The 26,864-nt window shown below is 44.2% G+C and overlaps 1 protein-coding gene and 1 long non-coding RNA gene across 41 annotated transcripts in view; both read right to left on the reverse strand.

Annotated features, from left to right (window-relative positions):
• IFT122 (intraflagellar transport 122) overlaps positions 1-26,864 on the reverse strand; it is a 97,009-nt gene that overhangs the window by 57,952 nt on the left and 12,193 nt on the right. For 14 of the 40 annotated variants that reach the window (XR_013414225.1, XR_013414224.1, XR_013414223.1 and 11 more), the window contains exons 2-5: positions 12,203-12,269; positions 10,148-10,232; positions 3,499-3,577; positions 638-714 (exon numbers count right to left, since the gene is read on the reverse strand). The exons of 3 other annotated variants lie outside the window; for them this stretch is intronic. Coding sequence is in view for 20 of the 37 variants with exons in the window: in XM_077993555.1 (XP_077849681.1) it covers positions 638-714; positions 3,499-3,577; positions 10,148-10,232; positions 12,203-12,269 (308 nt within the window). In the remaining 17 variants the exon portion in view is untranslated. Of the gene's footprint in view, positions 1-637; positions 715-929; positions 1,079-3,498; positions 4,147-5,904; positions 6,057-7,932; positions 8,389-10,147; positions 10,260-12,173; positions 12,270-20,056; positions 20,996-26,864 lie in introns of those variants that run through there. 23 more of the 40 variants (XM_077993561.1, XM_077993560.1, XM_077993557.1 and 20 more) reach the window with 11 other exon arrangements.
• On the reverse strand, positions 14,765-17,509 carry LOC144339324 (uncharacterized). The gene is made up of 2 exons (XR_013414286.1): positions 16,839-17,509; positions 14,765-16,512 (listed from the first exon to the last, which is right to left on the reverse strand). It is a non-coding gene; the product is annotated as an uncharacterized LOC144339324 (long non-coding RNA).

Consider the following 26,864-nt stretch of genomic DNA (forward strand, 5'->3'; position numbering starts at 1 on the left):
CATTAATGGAAATAACCTATAAGCCTCTGCCCAATTTCACTCCCTTCTTCCCTCCATAGACATTTTACTGATACCTCTTTTGTGCCAGTACTACACCAGTGCTGTAACACTGGCACGGGACCATGGCCAGGATGAACTCCTCAAGGTGTTCAGCCCCTCAGGGAGGACAGCTACAGCCGCCCCAACAAGTAATGATGACAAACTGTGCAAGAAGTACAACTGCAACAGTGAAGAATTTCACATACACACAGATGTGGGTCAATACAAAGGTGAGGACAACTGCACTGTCCTTGCCACGGTGAGTCAGGGAAGGCTTCCTAGAGGCAGTAACACCAAGGGAAAGCTTCCCAGAGGCAGCAACATCAAGTTATGCCTGTGCCCTCCCAATCTTCTTACCATTTCCTTTGCTGGGGCCCTTCCTGTAGTCTCTGATGTCTTACCAGAGTAAAGGTCACCATTCCCTATCTTGGTTTCTACACGATTTAAAGAATAACTGTCAGCCTCCCCTCAGCCATTGAAGGCAGAGAAGTAGTATTAACTCTCTCAGGATAAAATCACCATATTCTGAATGCATTTCAGCATTTTTAGCCCAGATTTTCAGTTATTTCAGGACAGGACATCAGGAATCAGAACCTACCAAAGTCACTGGAGGAACAAGATGCCAGTTGATGAGTAATAGGATTGTAGGAGACACACTGTATAGCATCATTGTGCCTGGGAAGTAAACAACTGTAGATTACTATGCAGCAAACCACAAACATTTCAGTGGCTACAACTGAAGATTTTAATAATGAGCCCACAGCCTCTGACTACAGACCACTTGCACTTCTGCAAGTGACCAACAAAAAGCACAGAAATTAATTCTCCTACTCCAAAATAATTAATTCTTCTCACCTACTGTTTTCTTTTTTATAGAGATGGGGACTCGCTTTTGGCCAGGTTGGTTTTGAACACTTGGCCACAAGCAATCCTTCCACCTTGGCCTTTAGGTGCTTTATTTGTGGTTGTTACTCTTACTGTTTTGCGGAGGCCCAGAAATGTAAGATGGAGGTGCAATGAAAACATTACAGACCAAGATCTGGAAACATGAGAGATCCTTCGACAACAATGAAAACTGAGCAAATCATGTACCATGCATGGCATCTCAGCCCCAGTTTTATTCCTTCACTTTTGGGTAATACTTTACTTACAACATCACTCATTCATTCATTCATTTATTCAAAAATTATTTGTTGATTTGTACACCCATGTTCATAGCAGCATTATTCATAATAGCTAAGAAGTGGAAGCAACACAAGTGTCCATCAACAGATGAATGGATAAAGAAAATGTGGTCTATATATACAAAGGAATAATATTCAGACTTAAAAAGGAAGGAAGCTGAGCCCAGTGGCTCACACCAGTAATCCCAGCAGTTTGGGCACCCGAGGGAGGATTGTTTGAGCTCAGGAGTCATAGTGAGACCTCATCTTCACAAAAAATAATAATAATAAAGAAAAAAAAGGAAGTAAATTCTGACACATGCTACAACACAGATTAGCCTTGAGGACATTACGTGAAATGAAATAACCCAGCCACAAAAGAACAAATATTGTATGACTCTACTTATATGAGGTATGTAAAGCAGTCAAACTCAGAGAGAAAGAAAGTAGAATGGTGGTTTTCAGGGGCTGGGGGTAGGAGAGAAGGGTGAGCAGGTAATTTGAAGGATATAGAATTTTAGTTTAGCAGGATAAAAGAGTTTGGGAGATTGGTTGCACAACAATGTAAATGTATTTAACATTAAACTGTAAACTCAAAAAGTAGTTAATATGATAAATTTTATGTCATGTATATTTTACCACAATTGAAAAGAGGCCAGGTGCAGTGGCTCATACTTGTAATCCCAGTAGTTAGAGGACAGAATGAGCCAAGGAGTTCAAGACCAGTATGGGCAACAAAGTGAAACCCTGCCTCTACCAAGAAAAAAAAATTTAAAAATTGGCCAGGTGTAGTGGTGTACACCTGCAGTTCCAGCTATTTGGGAAGCTGAAGTAAGAGGATTATTTGAGCCTGGGAGGTTGTAGTTGCAGTGAGCTAGGTACCACTGTGCTGTAGCCTGGGAGACAGAGCAAGAGCCAATCAAGAAGGGAAGGGAAGGGGAGGAAAGAAGGAAGGGGGGAGGAAAGAAGGAAGGAGGGAGGAAGGGAGGGAGGAACGGAGGAAGGGAGGAAGGGAGGAAGGGAGGAAGGAAGGAAGGGAAAGAGAAAGAAAGAGAGAGAGAGAGAAAGAGAAAGAAAGAAAGAAAGAAAGAAAGAAAGAAAGAAAGAAAGAAAGAAAGAAAGAAAGAAAGAAAGAAAGAGAAAGAAAGAAAGAAAGAAAGAAAGAAAGAAAGAAAGAAAGAAAGAAAGAAAGAAAGAAAGAAAGAAAGAATTGGTGAGTGCCAATTATGGATGGGCTAGGCATTGTATCAGGGACACAAGAGTGAGAAAAAAAAAAGATGCAGTATCTGCTCTTATGGAACTTAGGAAGGAAGGAAGGAAGGAAAGAAAGAAGGAAAGAGAAAGAAAGAAAAAAGAAAGAGAGAGAGAGGGAGGGAGGGAGGGAAAGAAAGAGAGAGAGAGAAAGAAAAGAAAGGAAGGAAAGAAGGAAGGAAGGAAGGAAAGAAAGAGAAAGAAAGAAAGAAAGAGAGAGAGAGAAAGAAAGAAAGAAAGAAAAGAAAGGAAGAAAGGAAGGAAGGAAGGAAGGAAGGAAGGAAGGAAGGAAGGAAGAAAGAAAGAAAGAAAGAAAGAAAGAAAGAAAGAAAGAAAGAAAGAAAGAAAGAAAGAAAGAAAGATTGGTGAGTACCAAGTATGGGCTAGGCATCGTATCAGGGACACAAGAGTGAGAAAAAAAAAAAACAGATGCAGTATCTGCTCTTATGGAACTTACAGGCTGATGAGCAATACTAATCAGTCACCAGAATAAATCTAAAACTGCGATTGTGAGAAATGCCTCAAAAGAGATCTGTCCCAGCCTAGAGAGGCAGGAAAGTCCTTACAAAGAAAGTGACATTTGAGTCTGAGATTTGCAGGATAAGTAGGGACTAACTAGTAGAGGAACAGGGGAAGAACACAGCAGATCTCCAATAGTGAGAGGAGGCCTGGAGCACACTGACCCCAAGTTTCTGACATTTGACACTGGGTGGATATAAGGCCATTCTCTGAGATAGGGCCACTGGAAGATGACAGGTTGGGGGTGGGATAAAGTCTACAATGTCAGATGAACTGAGATGAGCTTCATGAAAGCACCTGGCCCAGTGCTGACCACGCCAGTAAGTGGCCAAGAAATATTCATTAACTTATTCACTACTCAATCTTCCTATACCAACCACACACCCACAACTTAATTTCAAGTTCAATTTAAGAGAAAAAAGTTTTCTCCTACATCTTTTCTAAGATGTAGCCTCTAAGAGGCTTTTGCTGCAATTATTCAATAAGCATCAAACTCATAATACTGTACACCTAAATGGTTACTTACGTGTACTTCAGAATGCCTTCCAGTTTTGATGTCCAGATAATAACGCTTTTGTCAGCTGATCCAGAAGCAAAGCGCTTGCCTAAAAGTGTTTTTAAAATGGAAAGTCTTACATTTATCTTAAACCAGTATTTCCCAGAGAGAATTCTTTAGAAAACTAGTTCTTTAAGGTACCTAATAAGTGTTAGCTTCTTTACTACTTCTTATCAGTACTGGGAGGCAGGACCTTGGAGTCAGAATATTTGGGTTCCAAACCTGCTTTGTCTGACACTGAGTAAACAGAGATGTATTGCGGGTCTACTACTATGTAGTTGTCATGTTCTATGCTAGGGATCAAGTAATGATTAAAACACACATGATCCCTACTTTATAAAGTTTAGTCTAGTGTAAGAAGTAGGCATCAAATTAATCTAACAAAAATACAACGTGGTAAGACACAGATCCTATGAAAGAGAATAACTAGGGAACTTGATTTACTCTTTTACTTAAATTTTTATTTTTGACAAATAATATCTACTTATGAAGTACAATGTGATATTTTATGTACATACACATTGAAGAATGATTAAGCTAATTAACATATCCATCACTGCAGATGCTTTTTTTTTATAGTGAGAACATTTAAAATCTATTCCTGGCCGGGCGCGGTGGCTCATGCCTGTAATCCCAGCACTTTGGGGGACCAAGGCAGGTGGATCACGAAGTAAGGAGATGGAGACCATCCTGGCTAACACGGTGAAATCCCGTTTGGTAAAAATATAAAAACAAAATTAGCCAGGCCTGGTGGCAGGTGACTGTAGTCCCAGCTACTCGGAAGGCTGAGGCGGGAGAATGGCATGAACCCAGGAGGTGGAGCGTGCAGTGAGCCGAGATCTCACCACTGCACTTCAGCCTGGGCAATAGAGCGAGACTCCATCTCAAAAAAAAAATCTATTCTTGTACCAGTTTTGAAAAATAGGCTATTATTAACTATGGTCACCATGCTGTGCAACAGATCTCAAAAATGTACTCCTTTTGTCTGACTGAAACTACCCTTTGGTCGACATCTCCTGGGGGACCTAATTTAGATGAGGGAAGGTTTCTCTAAGGATGAGATCCTTCAGTGGAGACCTAAAGGATGAGCAGAGCTTAGCCAGATGTAGAGAGGAGAAAGACCCATCCACATGGATGGAACAGATGTGCAAAGGCCCCGAAGCAGGAAAAGCCTGGCATGTCTGAGGGAATGAGTGGAGTCATCATGGAACTGAGGGAAGGGTGAGGTGGGTTGTGGAAGGATCTCTTGGGAACTCAGGGACACATTAGAGGCCTTGCTCTTTATCCTAACGCAATGCGAAGCCAAAGAAAGGTTTTAAGCAAAGAGTGGTAGATCAAATTTGCATTTTCATACTACTTGGGCTTTATGAAGGAACAGACTGGAGACAGGCAACATATAATAAGTAATTTGTTATTAATTATACTGTTACACATTTATAAGTATTTGGGAGAGGATCATGGTATCATGGCAGCAAACAACGGGGTCTTCACCTACTCTGGTGAAAGATGAGGAATGAGAGGTAAGCATGAGCCACATTCTGTACACCTTAAGGACTTTCAGACTTTATTCACAGGGCAAGTGGAAGGTGACCTTGGGCAAGTCACTGTTCTCTGAGCCTCAATGCCTTCATCTGAAACACAGAAATAGTACCTTCCTCAGTCTTTTTGTGGGACTCAACTAAGATAGTATTTGTAAAGAACCTTTATTTTATTTATTTATTTATTTTTTTTTTTTGAGACCAAGTCTCACTCTGTTGCCCAGGCTGGAGTGCAGTGGCACGATCTCAGCTCACCACAACCTCCGACTCCCAGATTCAAGGGATTCTCCTGCATCAGTCTCCCTAGTAGCTGGGACTACAGGCGCCCACCCGGTTAATTTTTTGTATTTTTCGTAGAGATGGGGTTTCTCCATGTTGGGCAGGCTGGTCTTGAACTCCTGACCTCAGGTGATCTGCCTCCCAAAGTGCTGGGATTACAGGCATGAGTCACCACCCCTGGCCCTTTTTGAGACGGAGTCTAGCTCTGTCACCCAGGCCAGAGAGTAGTGGCATAATCTCGGCTCACTGCAACCTCCGCCTCTCAGGTTCAAGCAATTCTCCTGCCTCAGCCTCCCAAGTACTGGGATTACAGGCACACACCACCATGCCTGGCTAATTTCTGTATATTTAGTAGAGATGGGGTTTCACTGTGTTGACCAGACTTGTCTCGAACTCCTGACCTCATGATCCACCTGCCTTGGCTTCCCAAAGTACTGGGATCACAAGCATGAGCCACCACACCCGGCCAACTACCTTTTATAGTAGCTGAAATAGTAGATATTAGGGTGAGCCGTATGATATTGCTGCAAATACTAAAGAAACAAGAAACTGCTCTTACTATTTCCATCACTCCTCCTTCATCCTGGTAGGTAGCAGGTGATGTGATGAAAAGCATAAGCTTTGGGCTCAGAGTCTCTGGGTCAGAATTCCTAGAGATCTCACTGAACAGCTGTATGACCCAAACAAGCTACTGAAGGGCTCTATGATTTCCTTATTTGAAAAATGGATATAATGTTAGTATTTACCTCATGGTTGGTGTGAAGATTAAATGAGTGTATGTATGTGTGTACATACAGTTGACCCCTGAACAACATGAGTTTTACTACATGAGTCCACTTTTACATGTGAATTTTCTTTTGCCTCTGTCTCCCTGGCACAGCGTCACCAACCCCTCCTCTTCCTCCTCCTCCTCCTCCTCCTCAGCCTAATCAACCTGAAAACAATGAAGACGAAGACCTTTATGATGATCCACTTCCATTTAATGAAGAGTGTATATTTTTCTTTTTTCTCAATTAACATTTTATCTAGCTTACTTATTTTAAGAATACAATATATAATACATATAATATTAAAAATGTGTTAACTGTTTATGTTACAGGTAAGGCTAGTGGTCAACAGTAGGCTATTAATAGTGAAGTTTTGGGGGGGTTCAGAAATTACATGCAGATTTTTTACTGCACAGGGAGTGGCACCCCCAACCCCTGTGTTGCTTAGAACTGGGCCTGGAATAGAAGCAACACTAAAAAAAAATTAGCTATTTCTATTCTTTCTTCATATTATATTGTTTTTCTTGAACAAAAAAACTATGTCTTACATACTTTTATATCATGGTTGCTCATTAAATACTTATTAAACTTGGGCCAGGAGCGGTGGCTCACACCTGTAATCCCAGCACTTTGGGAGGCCAACGTGGGCGGATCACAAGGTCAGGAGTTTGAGACCAGCCTGAACAATATGGTGAAACCCTGTCTCTACTAAAAATACAAAAATTAGCTGGGCATGGTGGTGTGCACCTGTAGTCCCAGCTATTCAGGAGGCTGAGGCAGGAGAATCGCTTGAACCAGGGAGTCGGAGGTTGCCGTGAGCTGAGATCGCACCACTGCACTCCAGCCTGGGCGACAGCGAGATTTTGTCTCAAAAAAAAAAAAAAAGTATTAAACTTAAGGGAGAAATCAGAAACAAGTAGACTTAAAAGAGCAATTCAGTGTATCTCAATCTTCAGGTCTGAAAGGAAAAAACCAGTTCCGAGGACTAAAAGACTTTTTAATCATCATACAGGTGTCATGAAGAGGCAGCGTGATACACCAGAAAGAACGAGGGCTCTGCAGTCAGAGGACCTGGGTTAGGCCTGCCTCTGCCACCATCACCTGTAACTGCTCCAAGTCTGTTTTCTCATCTTTGAGCAGGAATAAGAGTCCCCTTGCTGCCTGCTTCAGAGAGTTGTTGGGAGCATCAAATGAGATGTGTGTGACATGACTCTGGAAAGTGCTGTGCAAATGCCACTACTGACGGGTCACACTCTGACATCCCCAAGTGCCTTAATGGTGTTGCAGGTCAAAGAGTCCTGCTATGCTTATAAACACCAGAGGCATCAGAGGCCCAATAGCTCTTCTGTACCTACTGGGCCTTATACCAGGCCCTTGACTGGCCCACGTTTCTCAAGAGCCACTAGGATGAGACAGAAACAGTTCAGCTCTCCAGGCTCCCTCCTCACAGGTCTCCCTAAAACATTATTCTGAACTTGAACTCAAACATGCACACACACACACACACACACACACACACAGACACACAAAATATGACTACCATGGTATAGCACACCTGACTATAAAGCAAGAAATTAGTTTTGTCTTTGGGCCAACCTGCTGCATGGCCTTGTCAAGTCACATGACCTGTCTTTTTTTTTAGAGATGGAGTCTAGCTCTGTCACCTAGGCCAGATTTTAGGGAGTCTCACTATGTTGCCCAGGCTGGTCTCAATCCTGCCTTAAGCAATTTTCCCAACTTCAGGCTCCCAGAGCTTTAGGATTATAGTAGGATTATAGGCATGAGCCACCGTGCCCGGCCAATTGTCTATGTCTTTATGCAGGGCTGAAGTGAAGAGACTGTACTAATCAGACTAAATTATATGCACGAAATTCTGTATATATATGAAGAATCTACATTTTTCTAGGAAGTGGTCTAAAGCTTCCATCTGACTATCAAAGAGGCCCATCAGCCAAAAGAAGTTAAAAATCTGGGACTGGAATGATCTCCAAGGTTCATTCAAGCATTATAACATTACAATTTTGTGACTTCTTGGCAGTGGCTACAGAATGTTATCTCTAATGTTATCCATTTGACACATGAAGAAATTGTGACTCAGACTCAATAACCAGCTCGAACTCACAGAATTCTGGTGTTGGGTTGGGGTTGGAACTCACAACTGTCTCATTCCAAAGCCCATGTTCTTCCCACTAATCCTATGCTGTGGGACAACATGGATTATTTTAAAATAAATTTAAATCTCAGTTTCATGCATCACTTCCCTTCCTTCCCAACCCACCTGGTACCCCAACTGTAACAACCCTTCAACCCCACCAGAACCTACTACTTCTCCATTGCTGTCCTCTCTCTCTTCATTATTCAGCCAACAATTCAAGGTTAATGTACATAATTATTTATCTGTATACACTTTCTGCTCCCTTGCCCTCCTACTTCATCTTCAAATGTGCTTGCAAAACCACCTCTGGTTAAATTCATCTCTTCTGTCTCACAACTATGCAGCTCAAAATGGCTGGAGAAAAAGACATAATCACACCAACTAATCTCACTTTCAATTCATGATCACAACCTTCAAGAGGGCTCTTCATGTCACTGGGGATCTCACTACACTGGGGATCTCCCGGGTCCACTCTCTGAGGCAGTGATTTTACACTTTTTCCTTTCTCTTCAACTCTCTGAAACCTCCCTTCCCCATTGTCACTCTCAGTTGATGTTGCTTCCTATTTCACTGAAGAAAAAAAAAAATGGAATTGAGAATTTCCATTAGATTCCTACTACCACACTGTCCCCATTTGCTGGCCTCTGCAGTTCCTACCATACCCCTACCTAAAGCAAACACCCTGTCTATGCCCTAGATCCCATCTCCTCTTGCCTACTCAACTCTGTTCCAGCAGTCCTCTCCCCTCTCCTATATCATCAACTTTTCTCAAATTCAGCATGTGTAAAACTGAATTTCTGATCTTCAACTATAAGTTTTCTCTACCTGCAGTCTTTTCCATCTCTGTCGGGGGGCAACTCCATCTTTTCAGTCCTCAGGTCAAAAACTTTGACTCCTTTTTCTTCACAGCCCATATCCAATCTGTCAGACAATCCAGTTGGCTCCACCCTCCCATTATATCCAGAGTCTGATCATTTCTCACCACCTCCTCTGCCCCTACAGAGGTCTGAGCCACCATCACCCCTTGTCTAGATGATGCTTCCTCACTCAGATGTCCCAACCCTCACCTCTTGCAGGTTGTTTCCAACTCAGCAACTAGAAGGATCCTTTTAAAATATAAATCAGATCAGATCCCTTCTCTGCTGAGGACCTTTCAGTAGTTCCATTTTGATTGAGAATCAAAATCTTTATGATGGCCAGCCTGATCTGACCACCCCATGTCTGTTACCACTTTATCCTCATCCTCTACAATTCCTGATTCTCTTTGATCCAGCTCCTAGTAGGCACACCCACACGTAAGGGCCTTTGCAATGGCTCTTCCTCTGCAAGGAGCTCTCATCCCCCAGATGCCCACTGGCACAATCTCATTGCCTCCTGACTTCAAACTCTTTGCTCACCTGTCCTCATCTCAATGAGCCCACCTTCACTAGTCTAATTCAATACTGCACCCAACCCCCTGCCCTGCCCAGCACTCTCAATCCCCCTCCACTGCTCTACTTTTTCTTCTTCCATAACAGTTATCACCTTCCAGCATACTGCTTAATTTACCTTTTTACTATGTTTACTGTATGTCTTCCCTCATACTCTCTTCCTCCCTCACTTCTCACCACCACCCCATAAAACAGAAGCCCCATAAGGGGAGGGACCACCGTTTTTTTCTCTGAAGTATCTCAAGCATCTTGAACAGCACCTGGAATATAGATCGCCTCAATAAATACTTGGTAGATTGAATGACTGAATTGAAGTCTAAGCAACTTCACTATCTTCTGAACTTGCAAGTTGTACTCTAGCTTATTAGAAATAATTAAAAAGTGACTAAGGAGAAAAATGAACAATGATGAGGCCATCATAGAGAATGGAAACCCAGAGCAGCCTTTTACCATCCTTCGCATATGCCACACAGTACACAGTGTCTTTGTGTCCCTTGAGGGGCTGAAGTAAGGTGCCATCAGAGGTGTCATAAACCTGGCAAAAGAGACAAATACAGATTATCTATGTGATATCTATTAGTCAGAATTCCTGCAGGGTTGCTACTGCTATTTTTGTTTTTATAACAATACACGTGTCAATATTCTAAATTTGTATCCAATAAAAACTATACGGTGAAACCAAAAACAACGTGACTTAAAATTGGGTAACCAAGAAGTAAAGGTCCCAGGTCTATGTACTACTACGTGACCAGGAATATACCACTAATCCTTAAGAACCAAAGGTTCAATTATTCACTCCATGGAAATGCTTTACACTCATCCTTACCTGAATTCAGATACATGACTAATCAAGGCAGGCTCTTCTAAATAGAACTAGCCCCTAAAAAGAGCCAGCTATAACATGATTAAATTTCAGTGCCAGTTCTGCACTAAATCAGCATAATAGAGAGATGTTTCATATTTGCTACCAAGAGTTTGAAAGTCACACAACTCTGGGTTTTCAAGTAGGAGGGAATGTTAAAAAACCCAACTGTAGGCCAGGCATGGTAGCTCACGCCTGTAAACTCAACACTTTGGGAGGCTGAAGCGGGAGAATTGCTTGAAACCAGGAGTTCAGGACCAGCTTGGGCAACAAAGTGAAACCCCATCTCTACCCAAAAAAAAAAAAAATTATTTTAATTTAAAAATTAGGTGGGCGAGGTGGTGTGTGTCTACAGTCCTAGCTACTCAGGAGGCTGAGGTGGGAAAATCCCTTAAGCCCAGGAGTTTGAGGCTACAGTGATCTATGATTGCACTACTGCACACCAGCTTGGGCAACAGAGCACGACCCTGTCTCTAAGAAATAAAATACAATAAAATCCAGCTGTAATATGGATTTAGGTATTTGATAGCCATGTGACATCTATTACTACGTGGAGAGTTAAAAACACACCATCTGAGAAATCAAGGGGAAACTTTCTGAAATGGTTATAGTGTTGGAAAAGATAACCTATGTAGAAAAACTAAAATGGCTTGGATTGTTTACACTGGAGAGAAGTCTGCAGAACAATTCAACCATGTTTTAAGATTATGTAGTTAACCATACAAAGAATGGAGATTAATCAGTCTGCGTATCTAGAGACAACAGAGAAGAGGAAGTAGACTTAAGACAGAAAGAGAGATCATACAAAGGTTTTTTGGTCAAACATAAGGGGTTCTCTGAAAATTACTTTTATATACCTGGATAGGTTCCAGAGAGAGCATATGTTCTTTAAAAATATGAAAAATAGGCCGGGCGCGGTGGCTCAAGCCTGTAATCCCAGCACTTTGGGAGGCCGAGACGGGCGGATCACGAGGTCAGGAGTTTGAGACCATCCTGGCTAACACGGTGAAACCCCGTCTCTACTAAAAAATACAAAAAACTAGCCAGGCGAGGTGGTGGGCGCCTGTAGTCCCGGCTACTCGGGAGGCTGAGGCAGGAGAATGGCGTAAAAACCCGGGAGGCGGAGCTTGCAGTGAGCTGAGATCCGGCCACTGCACTCCACCCTGGGCGACATAGCGAGACTCCGTCTCAAAAAAAATAAAAAATAAAAAATAAAAATATGAAAAATAGGACAATATCCATATGGAATTGTTTAGGTAGGCCAATGCCTAAAAGTTGGGGTCTGACTTTTCATGGACAGAGCACCTTCAGTCCTGTTGCTTGAATTTTTCTGGGGAACAAAATGTAAACTGACACCAGTCCAGTTTTAAAGGCATTGTGATTGTTTTCAACTCTTTCATGGGTGTCTCAAAGTAAAAAGGGAAAGATTAATGACCCCAAAGGAGGTATTGTTCACAGGTTTTTATCTGATAGTTTACTTGCCTGTTTTAAATAGCCCATTTCCATCCCTATTAAAAAGTAATAAGGAAGGTTTTTCCACCCTTGCCTTTTTAATCTCAAAAAAAAAAAGGGTCAAATTTCAGAGTACTCACAAGAGGGAGGTTGGGGAAGTACTTTAAGAGGAAACTAAAACAAAATCCTACCAGTAATCTGTTGCCGGCAGCCAGAATCAGTTGAGTTCCATCAGGCTTAAATGCGATGTCATTTATACTGAACAGAAAACAAGGCGAAAAGACAATTAGGAATCAAAATTATGAAGTCTGCTAATGGCCAGGAAAGTAAACTTTATTTCCATTAAGAAACACTGTGTGTGTACTGAGGAGAAAAAGAATGATTAAGAATTGCATTTGTTGCAAATTCCATTCAACCACCATACCACAACAGCCCATTCAATCATGATCCACTCAGTAGTTAGCTCTTTGTCCTGACTTCCTCTTATCGAGAAACCAGACACAAGAAATTATTCAAAGGGTCGACTGTTCAGGGTATTAACTCTTCTAATAATACCATAAAGGCCAGACCACATGAGAGAATGTGTTGTAGCAGGACGGGCGGCAGACAAAACTCCTCAGACACCGAGTTAAAGAAGGAAAGGGTTTATTCAGCCAGGGACATCGGCAAGACTCCTGTCTCAAGAGCCAAGCTCCCCGAGTGGGCAATTCCTGTCCCTTCTAAGGGCTCACAAGTCTAAAGGGGTTCGTGTGAGAGGGTCATGACTGGGGGCTGCATGCACCGGTAATTAGATTGGAACAAAACAAGATAGGGATTTTCACAGTGCATTTCTATACAATGTCTGTAATCTACAGATAACACAACCAATTAGGTCAGGGGTCGATCTTTAACTACCAGGCCCAGGGTGTGGCACCAGGCTGTCTGCCTGTGGATTTCATTTCTGCCTTTTAGCTTTTACTTCTTCTTTCTTTAGAGGCAGAAATTGGGCATAAGATGATATGAGGGGTGGTCTCCTCCCTTATTCCCCGCTTTTGAGACTCCCACTCATTTTATTAGTGGGAGTTCTCACTTTCATTTTCACTACCCATGTCTTCTTGCAAGACAGATCGATAGTGATTCATATAGTACACTTGTGCTGAAGCATTTTGGTGAACTAAGGTAGCGATGAAGCTTTTTATCATTTGAAGAAGTACACGTGGCAAACAAGGGAGCAGTAAGTAGGTTCCTATTACTATTATAACTCTTATTATAAGAGTTTTAAATTTTCCCAGTGCTGGGAACCATTTTCCAAACATGGTCCCAGGATCAAATCCATGCCACACTTGCACGGGCACATGTGCCAGTTTTGTCATATCTCTTAACTATGTCTTCGACTACTTGCCCTTGATTATCTATGTGTAGGCAGCGATTAGTAAGGTTAAATTTCCTACAGACCTCTCCTTCAGCTGCTAGCAAGTAGTCGAGAGCTAATCTATTTTGATAGATAGCATTTCTCATCTGAGTTTCTTGCTTGGCCAGAACAGTCAAGGATCTGCTAGTTTTATTAGTGATTATTTTTAAGACAGCTTGTAACCATATGATTTGGTTAATTATGTAAATGGGGGTCTGGTATCCCCACAAGCCGTCTTGTGCCTAAGTAGCAGGCCTATATTGTATGATTCTCTCAGGGGGCCATTTATCATTTTTTCAATTTCTTATAGCTATACTTCTCTTTTCGCAGGAAGCACAGACAGGGAAGCCCGGGAGTTCGCCTGTTTTTAAGGGCAGTTGGAAGAAAGATGGTTTAATAGTGCCAATAACACAACTACCTGCCCACTGATCAGGTAATCTGGCATAAGTTCTATGCCTACATATCCAGTATAATCCAGTGGGGGCTGTCCAGTCCCAGTGGGACTCCAGGTGGGTCCACACGGTTTGCAACTTTGGGAATTTAGTAAATGGATTTCTCTCTGTGTGATTTGAACTCCAATAAGTGACTGTTTTTGTGGTACTATTGTACAGTTTCTGTCTCAGACAACTAAGTCATCTTACTGGGTGAGTGAATTCTTTTCCTTCTCTAGCTGTGCAATGTTGTCCAATAATTGAGGTTTTTAGGACCTAGAAATTATCAGGGTGATTCTTTTGAGCCAGGAATTTATAAGGAACTGGGTCTGTAGGTACTAATTCTCAGGCTTCCTATGGCCATTGATCTCTTATTACAGTTCCTCCACATACATAACATGAAGTGACACTGAGAGACTGTGCTACATGCTTGGCTAATTGCAAAAACAAATTTCTTGTTTTTCCTGGAATTTCTGGTACTGGCACTTTTAGTTTATCATAGAAGGTTTGAAATACTGGCTCAGGAGAGTGTTTATAAACTTTTCCTCAAACCATGATATTTACTTAAAAATCTAGTCTAGATCCATCAATTGTTAGGGTTCCATGTTCTCCTTTTTTTCCAGTAAGGATCAACACGATTGGTTATTACTAGTTCTAAGGGGTTACATTGTCCCTTAGTACAGGAAGGGTCATTTTTTCCTTTCTGAAGGTGGACTGGATCCTTCTCATTTTTTTTTTTAATCCAGGTAGCCTAAATGACACAAGACCAGTATTTACATTTATTTTTCCACACAGTCCTAATTTATGACAGATGTACTTATTTTCTGCCATATAGCCCCTTTTCTAATTAAGAGAACTATACCTTATTCCTAACTTATTACTATTAATGACAGCACAGGCATCAAATTTTAAGGTGACTCGTTTAGGCACCCTTTTTTTTTCTATTTTGGCTAACACTTTACTCGTATTGTTTATGAGCCCCTAACAGTCTTCTGTTCTTAATCTTATTTTAAAAACTGTGGTCATGGGAGGCTCAGATGGGTCATAACACACATCAGGTTGGTCATTTCCTGGGCTACATACCTTGTATAGTATAACATTATACAAACAAGTTCTTTTTAGAGTTCCAGTACACTTATAATAACCATAAAATAATAGGACCGTAGCAATTTTTTGTCCTATCTCAGTGACTTGATGTATACACTGGGAACAGCTCTCAGTCTGAGGAAGGTCAGTTGAAGTCCTTACTGTACAAGTCCAAATTTTAAGGAAAATGAGTCCCGTGAAGACTTTCCTCATGCTTCAGCCGTGCGTGGACCAGTCAGCTTCCAGGTGTGACTGGAGCAGGGCTTGTCGAGTTCTTCAGAGTCACTTTGCAGGGGCTGGCAAAGCTGCTCCCATCCACGTATTGCTCACAGTCTACTGATGTTTAAGGATGGTCTCAGAGGTTGTGCCTGCTAGAATAAACCGAGTCTGACACCTCTACACAGTTATGTTCAATTGGGCTCTTTGATACCGAGAGCAAGGTTGTGGTGGGGTTTAGGATGTTACAAACTTCAATGCTTATGTGGGGATTTTCACATAGCAAGCTTTGGTACTTGGTTAATCTAGCATTTGTTAACCAATGATGTCCTTTGGTATTTATTGAAGTTACCACAGCGTGGAGGGCCTTTATATTCAGGTTTTGTCTAAGGGTTAGTTTATCTGCTTCTTGTGCTAACAGGGCCATTGTTGCTAGGGCCATTAGACCTGGGGACCAGTCTTTGGAAACTCTGTCTAGTTGTTTTGAGAGATAGGCCACTGGCCTTGGCCAGGGCCCCACAGTCCGGCTTAAAACGCCAAACAAAACTCTACATTCTCTGTGTCAGAAAGATTAAAAAATGGCAGTTTTGTCAGGTCAGGTAGCCTCAGGGCTGGGGCTGACATGAGTTTTTCCTTTAACTCATGAAAACCTTGTTGCTGTTGGTTGTAATAGATGTAGTTTACCTAATCTACATTTTTATTAACTGTCACCCACCAAAATATTGACTTAAATCCTGCAGCTATTTGATTTCCAGCTTTAACTTGATCTGGTATTCCTCGTGGGACTCCAGTTGCATCTAAATAGACATGAGGGTCGAAAGATCCATAAGTGGCTTCTCTCGCTTTTATGATGTCTTATTTTTTTTCCTTCTGGTTGATGAAATGCCAGGGTGAAAGGGATAGCCAATTGGACTAAAGTACAAGTGCCACTCCAGTTATTCGGCAGAGTGCCCAGTAAATGTCCACCACAATACCACCACACATCCACTCAAGGATGAACAAGGGCTGACTGATTGATAAGCTCTTGAAAATTCTTAAGCTCATCACATCCTTTCAGGTCTCTAAGGAATGCTAAGTTTCTTCCCTGTCGTGAGAGACACGAAGTGAACTTAGTGTTGGGAGACGGAAGCTGGATGGCCCTCAGGGGCTGAACCGCAGGGTGCCAGACTTTGGCATATAGCAGAGAGAGAGTCTGGCATGACTTATTACTCCAGGCTGTAGAATCCTAGAAAAGAGCTACCATGCAGCCTACGCCTGGTCAACTGGAGGACCACCTTAGTTCCATGGAAGGGGGACAGTCTGGGCCTCTGGCCTGCCATGTGCACAAGCATAACAATTGCTTTTTTTTTTTTTTAACGTGCAGATGGAATATTTGATACTTTTTTTTTTTTTTTTTTTTTTTTTTTTTTTTTTGAGACGGAGTCTCGCTCTGTCGCCGGGTTGGAGTGCAGTGGCCGGATCTCAGCTCACTGCAAGCTCCGCCTCCCGGGTTTACGCCATTCTCCTGCCTCAGCCTCCCGAGTAGCTGGGACCACAGGCGCCCGCCACCTCGCCCGGCTAGTTTTTTGTATTTTTAGTAGAGACGGGGTTTCACCGTATTAGCCAGGATGGTCTCGATCTCCTGACCTCGTGATCCGCCCGTCTCGGCCTCCCAAAGTGCTGGGATTACAGGCTTGAGCCACCGCGCCCGGCCATATTTGATACATTTTAACCAGGCATTTGTATCTTGGTATCCTGTCTTAATTGCTAAAGTTTGTTTTAAGTCTTTAACGTCTATGATCCTCTACTAAAATGAATGTATGGTTTTAGGGAAATTACAAAAAGCAGTTCGGGCAGTCCATCCTTGCTCTTTAGTGGCCCAGAGAATGTTGGACCAACTATGGCATGAAAGCTGTACACTGGGGGGCAACATTCCTGGTTGGCACTGGGGTCTTTATTGAAATCTCCCCGGATTAAATGGTCCTAGTTTACTACTGCCTAGTCTGAGGAGAGTCAGGAGGGACAGAAGTAATTTTCTAAAGTAGAAAGCTGTCTTTGACTTGGCAAGTCCTCACAGGATATAACAAGGCAAACATTAAATGCAACAGTTTGAGATGAAATTGACTTGGTTATGTTAATAACCAGATGGTCAGCAATAGAATGAGGAAAGAAGAAAGAGTAATAGAATAGATGAAAAGAGTTAAATTTTTCTTAGCTTCAGTTTGGTAGGGTTTTCCCCTGGGACGATGGCCCATGACTCTGGAGGGGGTGGCGCTTTCTTGACTCGGGTGTGATGAGTCCATCCTTTTTTTTTTTTTTTTTGCTGTACAAATAGCGGTCTTGGTGGTTAGTAGCGTCCTTCTCAGGTTGGCTCGAGTTTTTCTTCTTTCCACCCCTTGATGAGAATGTGATCTTCAGGCTGGTGCTTGTTTACTGGAAATTCTAGGGGTGGTACATGTGCTAAAAGACTTTTAGTTTTTTTTGTTTTTGTTTTTTTTCTGAGAAAGGAAAGTGGAAGATAAACCAAGTATATCATTTTTAAGAAATTGATCTTTTGTTTTAAATGTGGGGACTTTGGCAGTGAACTTTATAGTCCTTAGTGCCTTTTTACTGAGAAATTTCTTTTAGCACATATTTTTATTAGTTTTTTTTTTTTTTTTTTTTTTTTTGAGATGGAGTCTCGCTCTGTCGCCCAGCCCAGGCTGGAGTGCAGTGGCGCGATCTCGGCTCACTGCAAGCTCCGCCTCCCGGGTTCACGCCATTCTCCTGCCTCAGCCTCCCGAGTAGCTGGGACTACAGGCGCCCACAACCGCGCCCGGCTAATTTTTTGTATTTTTAGTAGAGACGGGGTTTCACCGTGGTCTTGATCTCCTGACCTTGTGATCCGCCCGCCTCGGCCTCCCAAAGTGCTGGGATTACAGGCGTGAGCCACCGCGCCCGGCTTTTTATTAGTTTTTAAACCAAAGAAAGCCAAATACCATTTTACATTTAACAATGCTTCTCATATGATTTTTATACCAGGTAAGCTAAATTTTATCTTTACATTAGTGTGTTATTAATGTTAAAGCTAATTTTAATAAAACTTTGTAGACATATTTATCTAATTTTTAATGTTTGACCATAAGGTAAGATTTTATAGACTCTTTTTAACCTTTTATAATTTTTGCTAAAGAGCAGGTTGGTGCTTTAAGAAAAACCTGTTATGCTTTTACTTTAATGTCCAGTTCACAGAAAAACTGGATGATACTTCTTTAACTTTAGCTAATATGTTTACACACAGAATTTTCTTTACAATTCACGTTTTAAAACTTGCTTAAACCTTCAAAACAATATTTTTTTAAACTTTTTAATGTAGGTAAAAATGTACATTCTTATGCCTCCTTATAATCCTTTTACCAAAGGTATATTTTACTTTTCTTATATACCTTGCGCATAAACTGTTTTTTTGTCTTTTTTCAATAGTTTTACATTCAGAAAGCCTAGTTACTTTTAAATTATACAACACTTTTTGCATAAATTCTTCTTTTAACACACATTTTTCTCTTTTACGACTTTCGCAATTCTTCGACATGCCTCAACTTTCTGACTTATTACAAATATTTCTTTCTTTAAACAACCAGTTAATTTATTTCAGGATAAGAATTTACCATATAATACTCTTTTTATATAAATTCCGCCCCCCCACTTTTTTTTTTCCTTAGGATACTTCTGAACTGGTGAGTTGTGCTCACAATGAGGTGTCCTCTAAAAGTTATTTATTTTTTCTACTTTTGTTGTTGTTGTTGTTAGCAAAGCAGTTGCCGCTGCAGATTGAAAGTATTTGGGCCATCCGTGGGTTACTGGGTTAAGGATTTTTGATAGGAAGGCCTCAGTGCTTTCGGGATACGCCCTTGTTTACACTGGCAACAAAGTGGTATTGGAGTGCTATAGGGTTATGGAGAACACCTTCAATTATCAATTACAGGTTTTAAATTTACCTTGGCTTTTAAAGGAATAGGGTACACTTTTTTTTTTAACTACTTGTATATCTCTCTCTTTCTCTCTTTGACTTTGTCTCTCTTTGACTTTCCTTTTGCCTCTGTCTCCTCTCTCTCTCTGCCTCTCTCTTTCTTTCTCTCTCTCTCTCTCCTTGACTCCCTCTTTGTCTGTCTCTTCCTCTCTGTTTCTTCCTCTCTCTCTTTGCCTCTTGTCATCTCTGTATCTTTCCTTTCTCTCTCTCTCTGCTGGTCTTTCCTTGCCTCTGCCAGCCGTTTATGCTGCTGTTCTCTCAACCACTGTGTGTTGGAGGCAAGGAGGTTAAAACCAGCTGGTCTGGGTTCTCTGGCTTACAGGTTACAGGTTACCTTGTGCCATACCTTTGAAACAGGGGACCTGTCCAGGCTTCCTTCTAATGGCCAACCTACCTCTAATGCTGGCCAGTCTATCTTACACAAAGTTTTAAATTTTCCTGGTGTCATGATACTCCATAGTCTCCCTTAAATCCTTTTTTTGAAAATTTTCAACATAGTTCCTAGTAGAGTGGGCTTATCTGTGCCTGACTTATGCTGCTTCAAGACAAAACACCACGCTCACACCACATACACACCACAAAACAAAGAACGGATAAAAAGGGCACACACACACTTTTTTGCAGTTTGCACCAAACCAAAATCAAAACCAAAATCAGAGTATCCAGAAATCTAAGCCAGGTCAAAACCAAAACCAAAGCATCAAGCAATCCAAGTCAAGTCAAAAACAAAAACCAAAGTGCCAGTACAGGCACACCATGGGTAATCAGGCCACGCTTCCACTCAAATGGAGTAGGCAAGTTCCCAAGACCAATCCTGTCAAGCAATTCAAACCAAGTCAAAACCAAAACCAAAGTGCCGATAAAGGCACGCCGTGGGTGATCAGGCCACGCTTCCACTCAAACGGAGTGGGCAAGTTTCAAACACTAGTCTTACCAAGTTTTAGATGTCCAGACTCCAAGGGCCCATTCCTTCCCGGTGTTCAGCCACTGCGTTGATCCTCCACGGGGGCCTGCCACACACTGCTCTGGCGAGGTGTCCCACCAGGGGAAATGCAGGATCCACGTCGCTCGGGCTGGTCGGAGTCCCCCGCAGGGATGTTCCACAGGGCAGGCTTAAGCCGCCCAAGGAGCTACCTCGACCATCCGCCAATCACCTAGCTTCCCAGTCAGGGAACCAAGAAATATAGCAGGACAGGCAGCAGACAAAACTCCTCAGACAACGAGTTAAAGAAGGAAGGGGTTTATTCGGCCGGGGGCATCAGCAAGACTTCTGTCTCAAGAGCCAAATTCCCCGAGTGGGCAATTCCTGTCCCTTTTAAGGGCTCACAACTTTAAGGGTGTGTGTGTGAGAGGGTCGTGATTGGTTGAGTAAGCAGGGGGTACGGGGGTACGTGACTGGGGGCTGCATGCACCGGTAATTAGATCGGAACAAAACAAGATAGGGATTTTCACAATACATTTCTATACAATGTCTGTAATCTACAGATAACATAACCGATTAGGTCAAGGGTTGATCTTTAACTACCAGGCCCAGGGTGCGGCACCAGGCTGTCTGCCTGTGGATTTCATTTCTGCCTTTTAGTTTTTACTTCTTCTTTCTTTGGAGGCAGAAATTGGGCATAAGATGATATGAGGGGTGGTCTCCTCCCTTAGAGTGAGGGCCAATAAATCCACAGATACTTACTGAGTCCCTCTTAGGTGCCAGGCACCAACAGATAAGAACTGATCATAATCCCTCCCTCCCCTCAGGGAAATTACTATCCAGTGAGAAGGTGTGAATCAGACACTTTCACAAAGAACTACCATGTCATCAATTCTAAAGGATACATTTTTTTTTTCACATTTTCTTGAAAGGAATGAGGCACATCCCCCATATATCTCCCAACTTCCTGAGCCCAGCACAAACACATTCCTCATATATCTCCCAACTCCCTGAGCCCAGCACGAGCCCAGCACAAACACATCCCCCATATATCTTCCAACTCCCTGAGCCCAGCACTAACACATTCCTCCATATTTCTTTCAAACTTCAGAAAAAAACACCACCTGGGAAATCTCCGATAAGGACGCAGTGGGAACCAATAAAAAATGCTAAATGTATAATATTAACCAATTGTAATGCTGTAACCGAGAGAATTACCTTGTTCCCCTGTAACTTTACATATCCTGTTTACATCGGGCTATAAAAAGCAAGCACTCGCATTGTTCGGGGCCCTCTTGTATGCTGTAGAATGGAGGGACCAAGTTCGAAGTTGCAGTAAAGATCCTTGCCGCTTAGCTTTGACTCTGGACTCTGGTGGTCTTCTTTGGGGAACAAACGGTCTGGGCATAACATCTGGGGGCTCGCCCGGGATTCCCCAAGCCCACCAGACCCCTGGTCAACGGATCTACCAAGATCGATCTGCTGATAGGTGAGCCGGCTCATCTCTGTTTGTCTGTCTTTTGTCTGTCTGTGTCTGTTCTGAACCTGTATCTGTGACTCGCGAGGTCTGAAACTGAGGCTGATGCAGTCCTGGCAGACGCGCTATAGGACGGTCAGCGGAGACCGGTGGGAGACGTCCCCTGGCTCTCGTCTGATTTAGATTTCGATCTGAGCTGCCGGAGCGTGTTAGCGATCTGAGCAGCAGCTGATTCTGACCTGGGCTGCTGGGGCGCGCTCGCGATCTGAGCTGCCAGAGCGCGTTTGCGATCTGAGCAGCAGCTGATTCTGACCCAGGCTGCCGGGGCGCGCTCGCGATCTGAGCTGCTGGAGCGCATTTGTGATCTGAGCAGCAGCTGTTTCTGACCCGAGCTGCCGGAGCGCGTTTGCGATCTGAGTAGCTGATTCTGACCCGGGCTGCCGGAGTGCGCTTGCGACTAGATATCATTAATAAGTCAGATTTCCTTTACAGGGATTCTAACCCACATTCCTTTACAGGAAGAGACTAAAAATTATCACAGGATGGGTAATACCCAGAGCACTCCTCTATCTCTCCTTACAAGTAATTTCAAGGAAGTAAGAGCGAGGGGCCAGGATCTTAGTATAGAGATCAGGAAGGGAAAGCTAATTACTCTGTGCCGCTCCGAATGGCCTGCCTTTGATGTGGGGTGGCCACCCGAAGGGACATTCCGACTTGCTGTCATCACTAGGGTAAAGTCCAAGATTTTCCTACCTGGGCGTGTGGGCCACTTAGATCAAATCCCATATATCCTCATATGGCAGGACCTTGTTGAGAACCCACCTCCTTGGCTGTCCCCTTTCCAATTAGCCCCTGAACTAAGGCACTGGTTGCTCGACCACTAAAATCCAAGCAACCAACTGCACTCCCCCATCCTGTTCTACCTGATAGCGGGGACCCACTGTTCACAGAACCCCCTCCGTACCCCTCTGGGCCCTAGGCCCCAGCCCACCGGGCTGAGCCGAGGGAGGGAGCAGGCGGACGGGAGGCACACGGGCCCGCTGAAAGGGAAAGTAACTTTGAAGGGCCGGCGGGGCGGACGCGAAGGTGCACTTCGCGGGCTAGCCCCCCCAGCCGCCTGACTCCACAGTGGCTCTACCCCTTCGGGAAATAGGACCCCAGATGAAACGGGAATCCCCAGGCTCCAGTACTGGCCATTCTCTACCAGCGATCTGTATAACTGGAAGACCCAGAGTGCTCGGTTTTCAGACAACCCCAAAGATTTAATGGCTTTACTGGATAGTGTCATGTTCACCCACCAGCCCACTTGGGATGACTGTCAGCAGCTCCTCCGAATCTTGTTCACAACGGAAGAGCGAGAGAGAATACAGGTAGAAGCTAGAAAGCTGGTCCCGGGGGACGACGGTCAACCGACTGCCAACCCCGACCTCATAAATGCGACTTTTCCTCTGACCAGGCCGGCGTGGGACTACAACATGGCAGAAGGTAGGGGACGGCTACGCCTTTATTGCCAGACTCTAATGGCGGGTCTCCGGGCAGCTGCTCGCAAGCCCACTAATTTGGCTAAAGTATACTCTGTTCTGTAGGGAAAGACAGAGAGCCCAGCTACCTACTTAGAAAGATTAATGGAAGCTTTTAGACAGTACACCCCCATAGACCCAGAGGCTCCAGGAAGTCAGGCAGCTGTTGTAATGTCTTTCGTAAATCAGGCAGCCCCAGACATTAAAAGGAAACTCCAGAAATTAGAAGACTTAGAGGGAAAGCGGATTCAGGACCTCCTTCAGATAGCCCAGCGGGTTTATAATAACAGAGCTACTCCAGAGGAAAAGCAAATAAAGGCCACCGAAAAAATGACCAAGGTCCTGGCAGCAGTAGTACAGAAAGAGCATCTACAGCCAGAGAACACCCAACCTAGGCAGCCCCCCAGGCATGATAATCTGAGCAAAGACCAATGTGCCTACTGTAAGGAGGCTGGCCACTGGGTAAAAGACTGCCCCAAAAAGAAACAACGAGGACAGGGACCCCCTAGGTCTACACCCGTACTAGTCACTCAAGACGAGGACTAGGGAAGACGGGGTTTGGACCCCCTCCCCGAACCTAGGGTAACTTTACAAGTGGAGGGGTCCCCAGTCCAGTTCTTGGTCGATACAGGAGCACAGCACTCAGTCCTAGTTAAAACTAATGGAAAATTATCCTCCAAGTCCTCATGGGTACAAGGGGCCACAGGAGTTAAGAAATACCCATGGACAACACAAAGAACAGTAAACCTCGGAGCCAGGAATGTAACCCATTCTTTCCTGGTCATCCCTGAGAGCCCCTGTCCCCTATTAGGGAGAGACCTGCTAACTAAAATGGGAGCACAGATCCATTTCCTCCCTGAGGGGCCCGTCGTGACCAACTCCCACAATCGGCCCGTGTCCGTCCTGACTATAACCCTAGAAGATGAGTACCGGCTCCACCAGGAGCAAGCGGCCCCTGACCAGGACACAGCAACCTGGCTCCAGCAATATCCAGAAGCTTGGGCGGAAACGGGGGGCTTAGGACTAGCAAAGCACTGTCCTGCCTTGTTTGTTGAACTTAAGCCTGGGACAGACCCCGTGCGGGTACGCCAATACCCGATGCCCCTAGAGGCCAAGAAAGGAATTGCCCCGCATATTCGCCAGCTCCTTGACCAAGGGGTCCTTCGCCCATGTCACTCGCCCTGGAATACTCCATTGTTGCCAGTACAAAAACCTAATAGTGGAGAATACAGAGCTGTACAAGACTTAAGAGAAATCAATAAGAGGGTTGTAGACATACACCCAACTCTGCCTAACCCGTATACCCTCCTGAGTACCCTAAACCCTAAACATCAATGGTACACTGTTTTAGATTTAAAAGATGCTTTCTTCAGTTTGCCTTTAGCCCCTCAGAGCCAAAAGCTCTTCGCCTTCGAGTGGAATGACCCTGGAAGGGGCATAAGTGGCCAACTGACATGGACCAGACTGCTGCAGGGATTCAAAAACTCTCCTACCCTGTTCGATGAGGCCCTCCATGAAGACCTGGGTGAGTACCGACATAAACACCCTGAAGTAACTTTACTACAGTATGTTGATGACCTCCTGATTGCTGCTGAGACCCAAGAAGCTTGTGTTCAAGGGACCAAGGGTTTCTTACAAGCTCTGGGAAATCTAGGCTACCAAGCCTCGGTAAAGAAAGCTCAAATCTGTAAGCCAGAAGTAACATATCTGGGGTACCTGCTAAAAGGAGGGCAGCGCTGGTTAACAGATGCCCGGAAGCAGACCGTTCTGCAGATCCCCAGGCCACAATCCACCCGACAAGTGAGAGAATTCCTGGGGTCGGCGGGATTTTGTAGACTATGGATACCTCGGTTCGCAGAACTGGCTAAACCCTTATATCAGGCAACACGGGGGCAGCAGCCATTTAGTTGGACAGACGAAGCCGAGTCGGCTTTCCAACAGATCAAAACCACCCTACTCTCTGCGCCTGCACTGGGACTACCTGATGTTACCAAGCCCTTCCACTTATACGTGGACGAGAGTAAGGGTGTCGCCAAAGCGGTAATAACTCAGAACTTAGGCCCCTGGCAGAGGCCGGTTGCCTACCTGTCAAAGAAGTTAGAACCAGTGGCGGCCGGGTGGCCCCCTTGTCTCCGAATGATTGCGGCCACGGCTCTGATGGTGCAAGATGCTGATAAACTTGTCATGGGTCAAGAATTGCGGGTCGTAACCCCACATGCCATCGAGGGTGTTCTCAAACAGCCACCTAATCGATGGATAAGTAACGCCCGGCTCACCCACTACCAAGGACTACTACTAAATCCTCTCAGGATAACTTTCCTGCCCCCAACAACCTTAAACCCTGCCTCGCTGCTGCCCAACCCGGACCTGGACGCCCCACTCCATGACTGCACCGAGATACTAGCTCAGGTGCACGGAGTTCGAGAAGACCTGCAGGACCGCCCGCTCCCTGATGCCGACCTCGTCTGGTTCACTGATGGGAGCAGCTTCATGCATCAAGGCCAGAGGTACGCTGGAGCGGCAGTGACTTCAGAGACTGAGGTAATCTGGGCGGAACCCCCGCCCCCGGGGACATCGGCCCAGAAGGCCGAACTGATAGCGCTCACCCAAGCTCTTACCTTAGGGGCAGGGAAGAAGCTGACAGTATATACAGACAGCCGATATGCTTTTGCTACGGTGCACATACATGGGGCCATTTACAGGGAGCGAGGGTTACTAACAGCTGAAGGAAAAGAGATAAAAAACAAGCAAGAGATCCTAGCCCTGTTAACAGCCCTATGGAGGCCAGAAAAGTTAGCCATTGTGCATTGCCCAGGGCATCAGAAACCAACCACTCCAACTGCTCAAGGCAACTTTCTGGCAGACCAAACTGCAAGGAATGTGGCAAAGGCTCCCAGCCAACTCCTTGCACTCCAGCTCCCTGACCCGGGCCCCTGGGACTTGCCATATTTTCCTGATTATTCAGAACAAGATCTCCAGTGGATTGACAAACTTCCCCTGAAACAGATCCAGAATGGGTGGTGGACTGATACTAATGACCAAACCATCCTACCAGAAAAATTAGGACAACAAGTGTTAGAACACATCCACCAAACCACCCACCTGGGTGCTCGGCAGATGATAGACCTGATCAGACGCTCTAAGCTCAAATTCAGACATACAGCCGAGATGGCCAGCAGCATCGTGACAAGTTGCAAAGTCTGCCAGCTTAACAACTCCTACCCCCAATCCCAGGCTGCAACGGGGACAAGGCTCAGGGGAACCAGGCCCGGTATCTACTGGGAAGTAGATTTTACTGAAATAAAGCCAGGAAAGTACGGGTATCGGTACTTACTTGTCTTTGTAGATACTTTTTCAGGGTGGACTGAAGCATTTCCAACCAAAAGAGAAACTGCTCAGGTTGTAGCAAAGAAAATTCTGGAAGATATCCTCCCCAGGTATGGCTTCCCCGTCCAGATAGGGTCAGATAATGGGCCGGCCTTCGTCGCTAAGGTAAGTCAGGATTTGGCTTCCATCCTTGGGACAAATTGGAAACTACATTGCGCTTACAGGCCCCAGAGTTCAGGACAGGTAGAGAGGATGAATCGGACCTTAAAAGAGACCTTAACTAAATTGACTATGGAGACTGGCGCTAACTGGGTGGTCCTTCTCCCCTACGCTCTGTTCCGGGCCCGTAATACCCCTTACAGACTGGGCCTTACCCCTTATGAAATCATGTATGGCAGACCCCCACCCCTGGTTCCCAGTCTAAAAGATGATCTGCTCAAATCTGAAACAGGAAATGTCTCTGAACTCTTATTTTCCCTACAAGCCTTGCAGAAAA

The sequence above is a fragment of the Macaca mulatta genome, chromosome 2, assembly GCF_049350105.2.
Source record: "Macaca mulatta isolate MMU2019108-1 chromosome 2, T2T-MMU8v2.0, whole genome shotgun sequence".
NCBI classification, from domain to species: Eukaryota; Metazoa; Chordata; class Mammalia; order Primates; family Cercopithecidae; genus Macaca; species Macaca mulatta.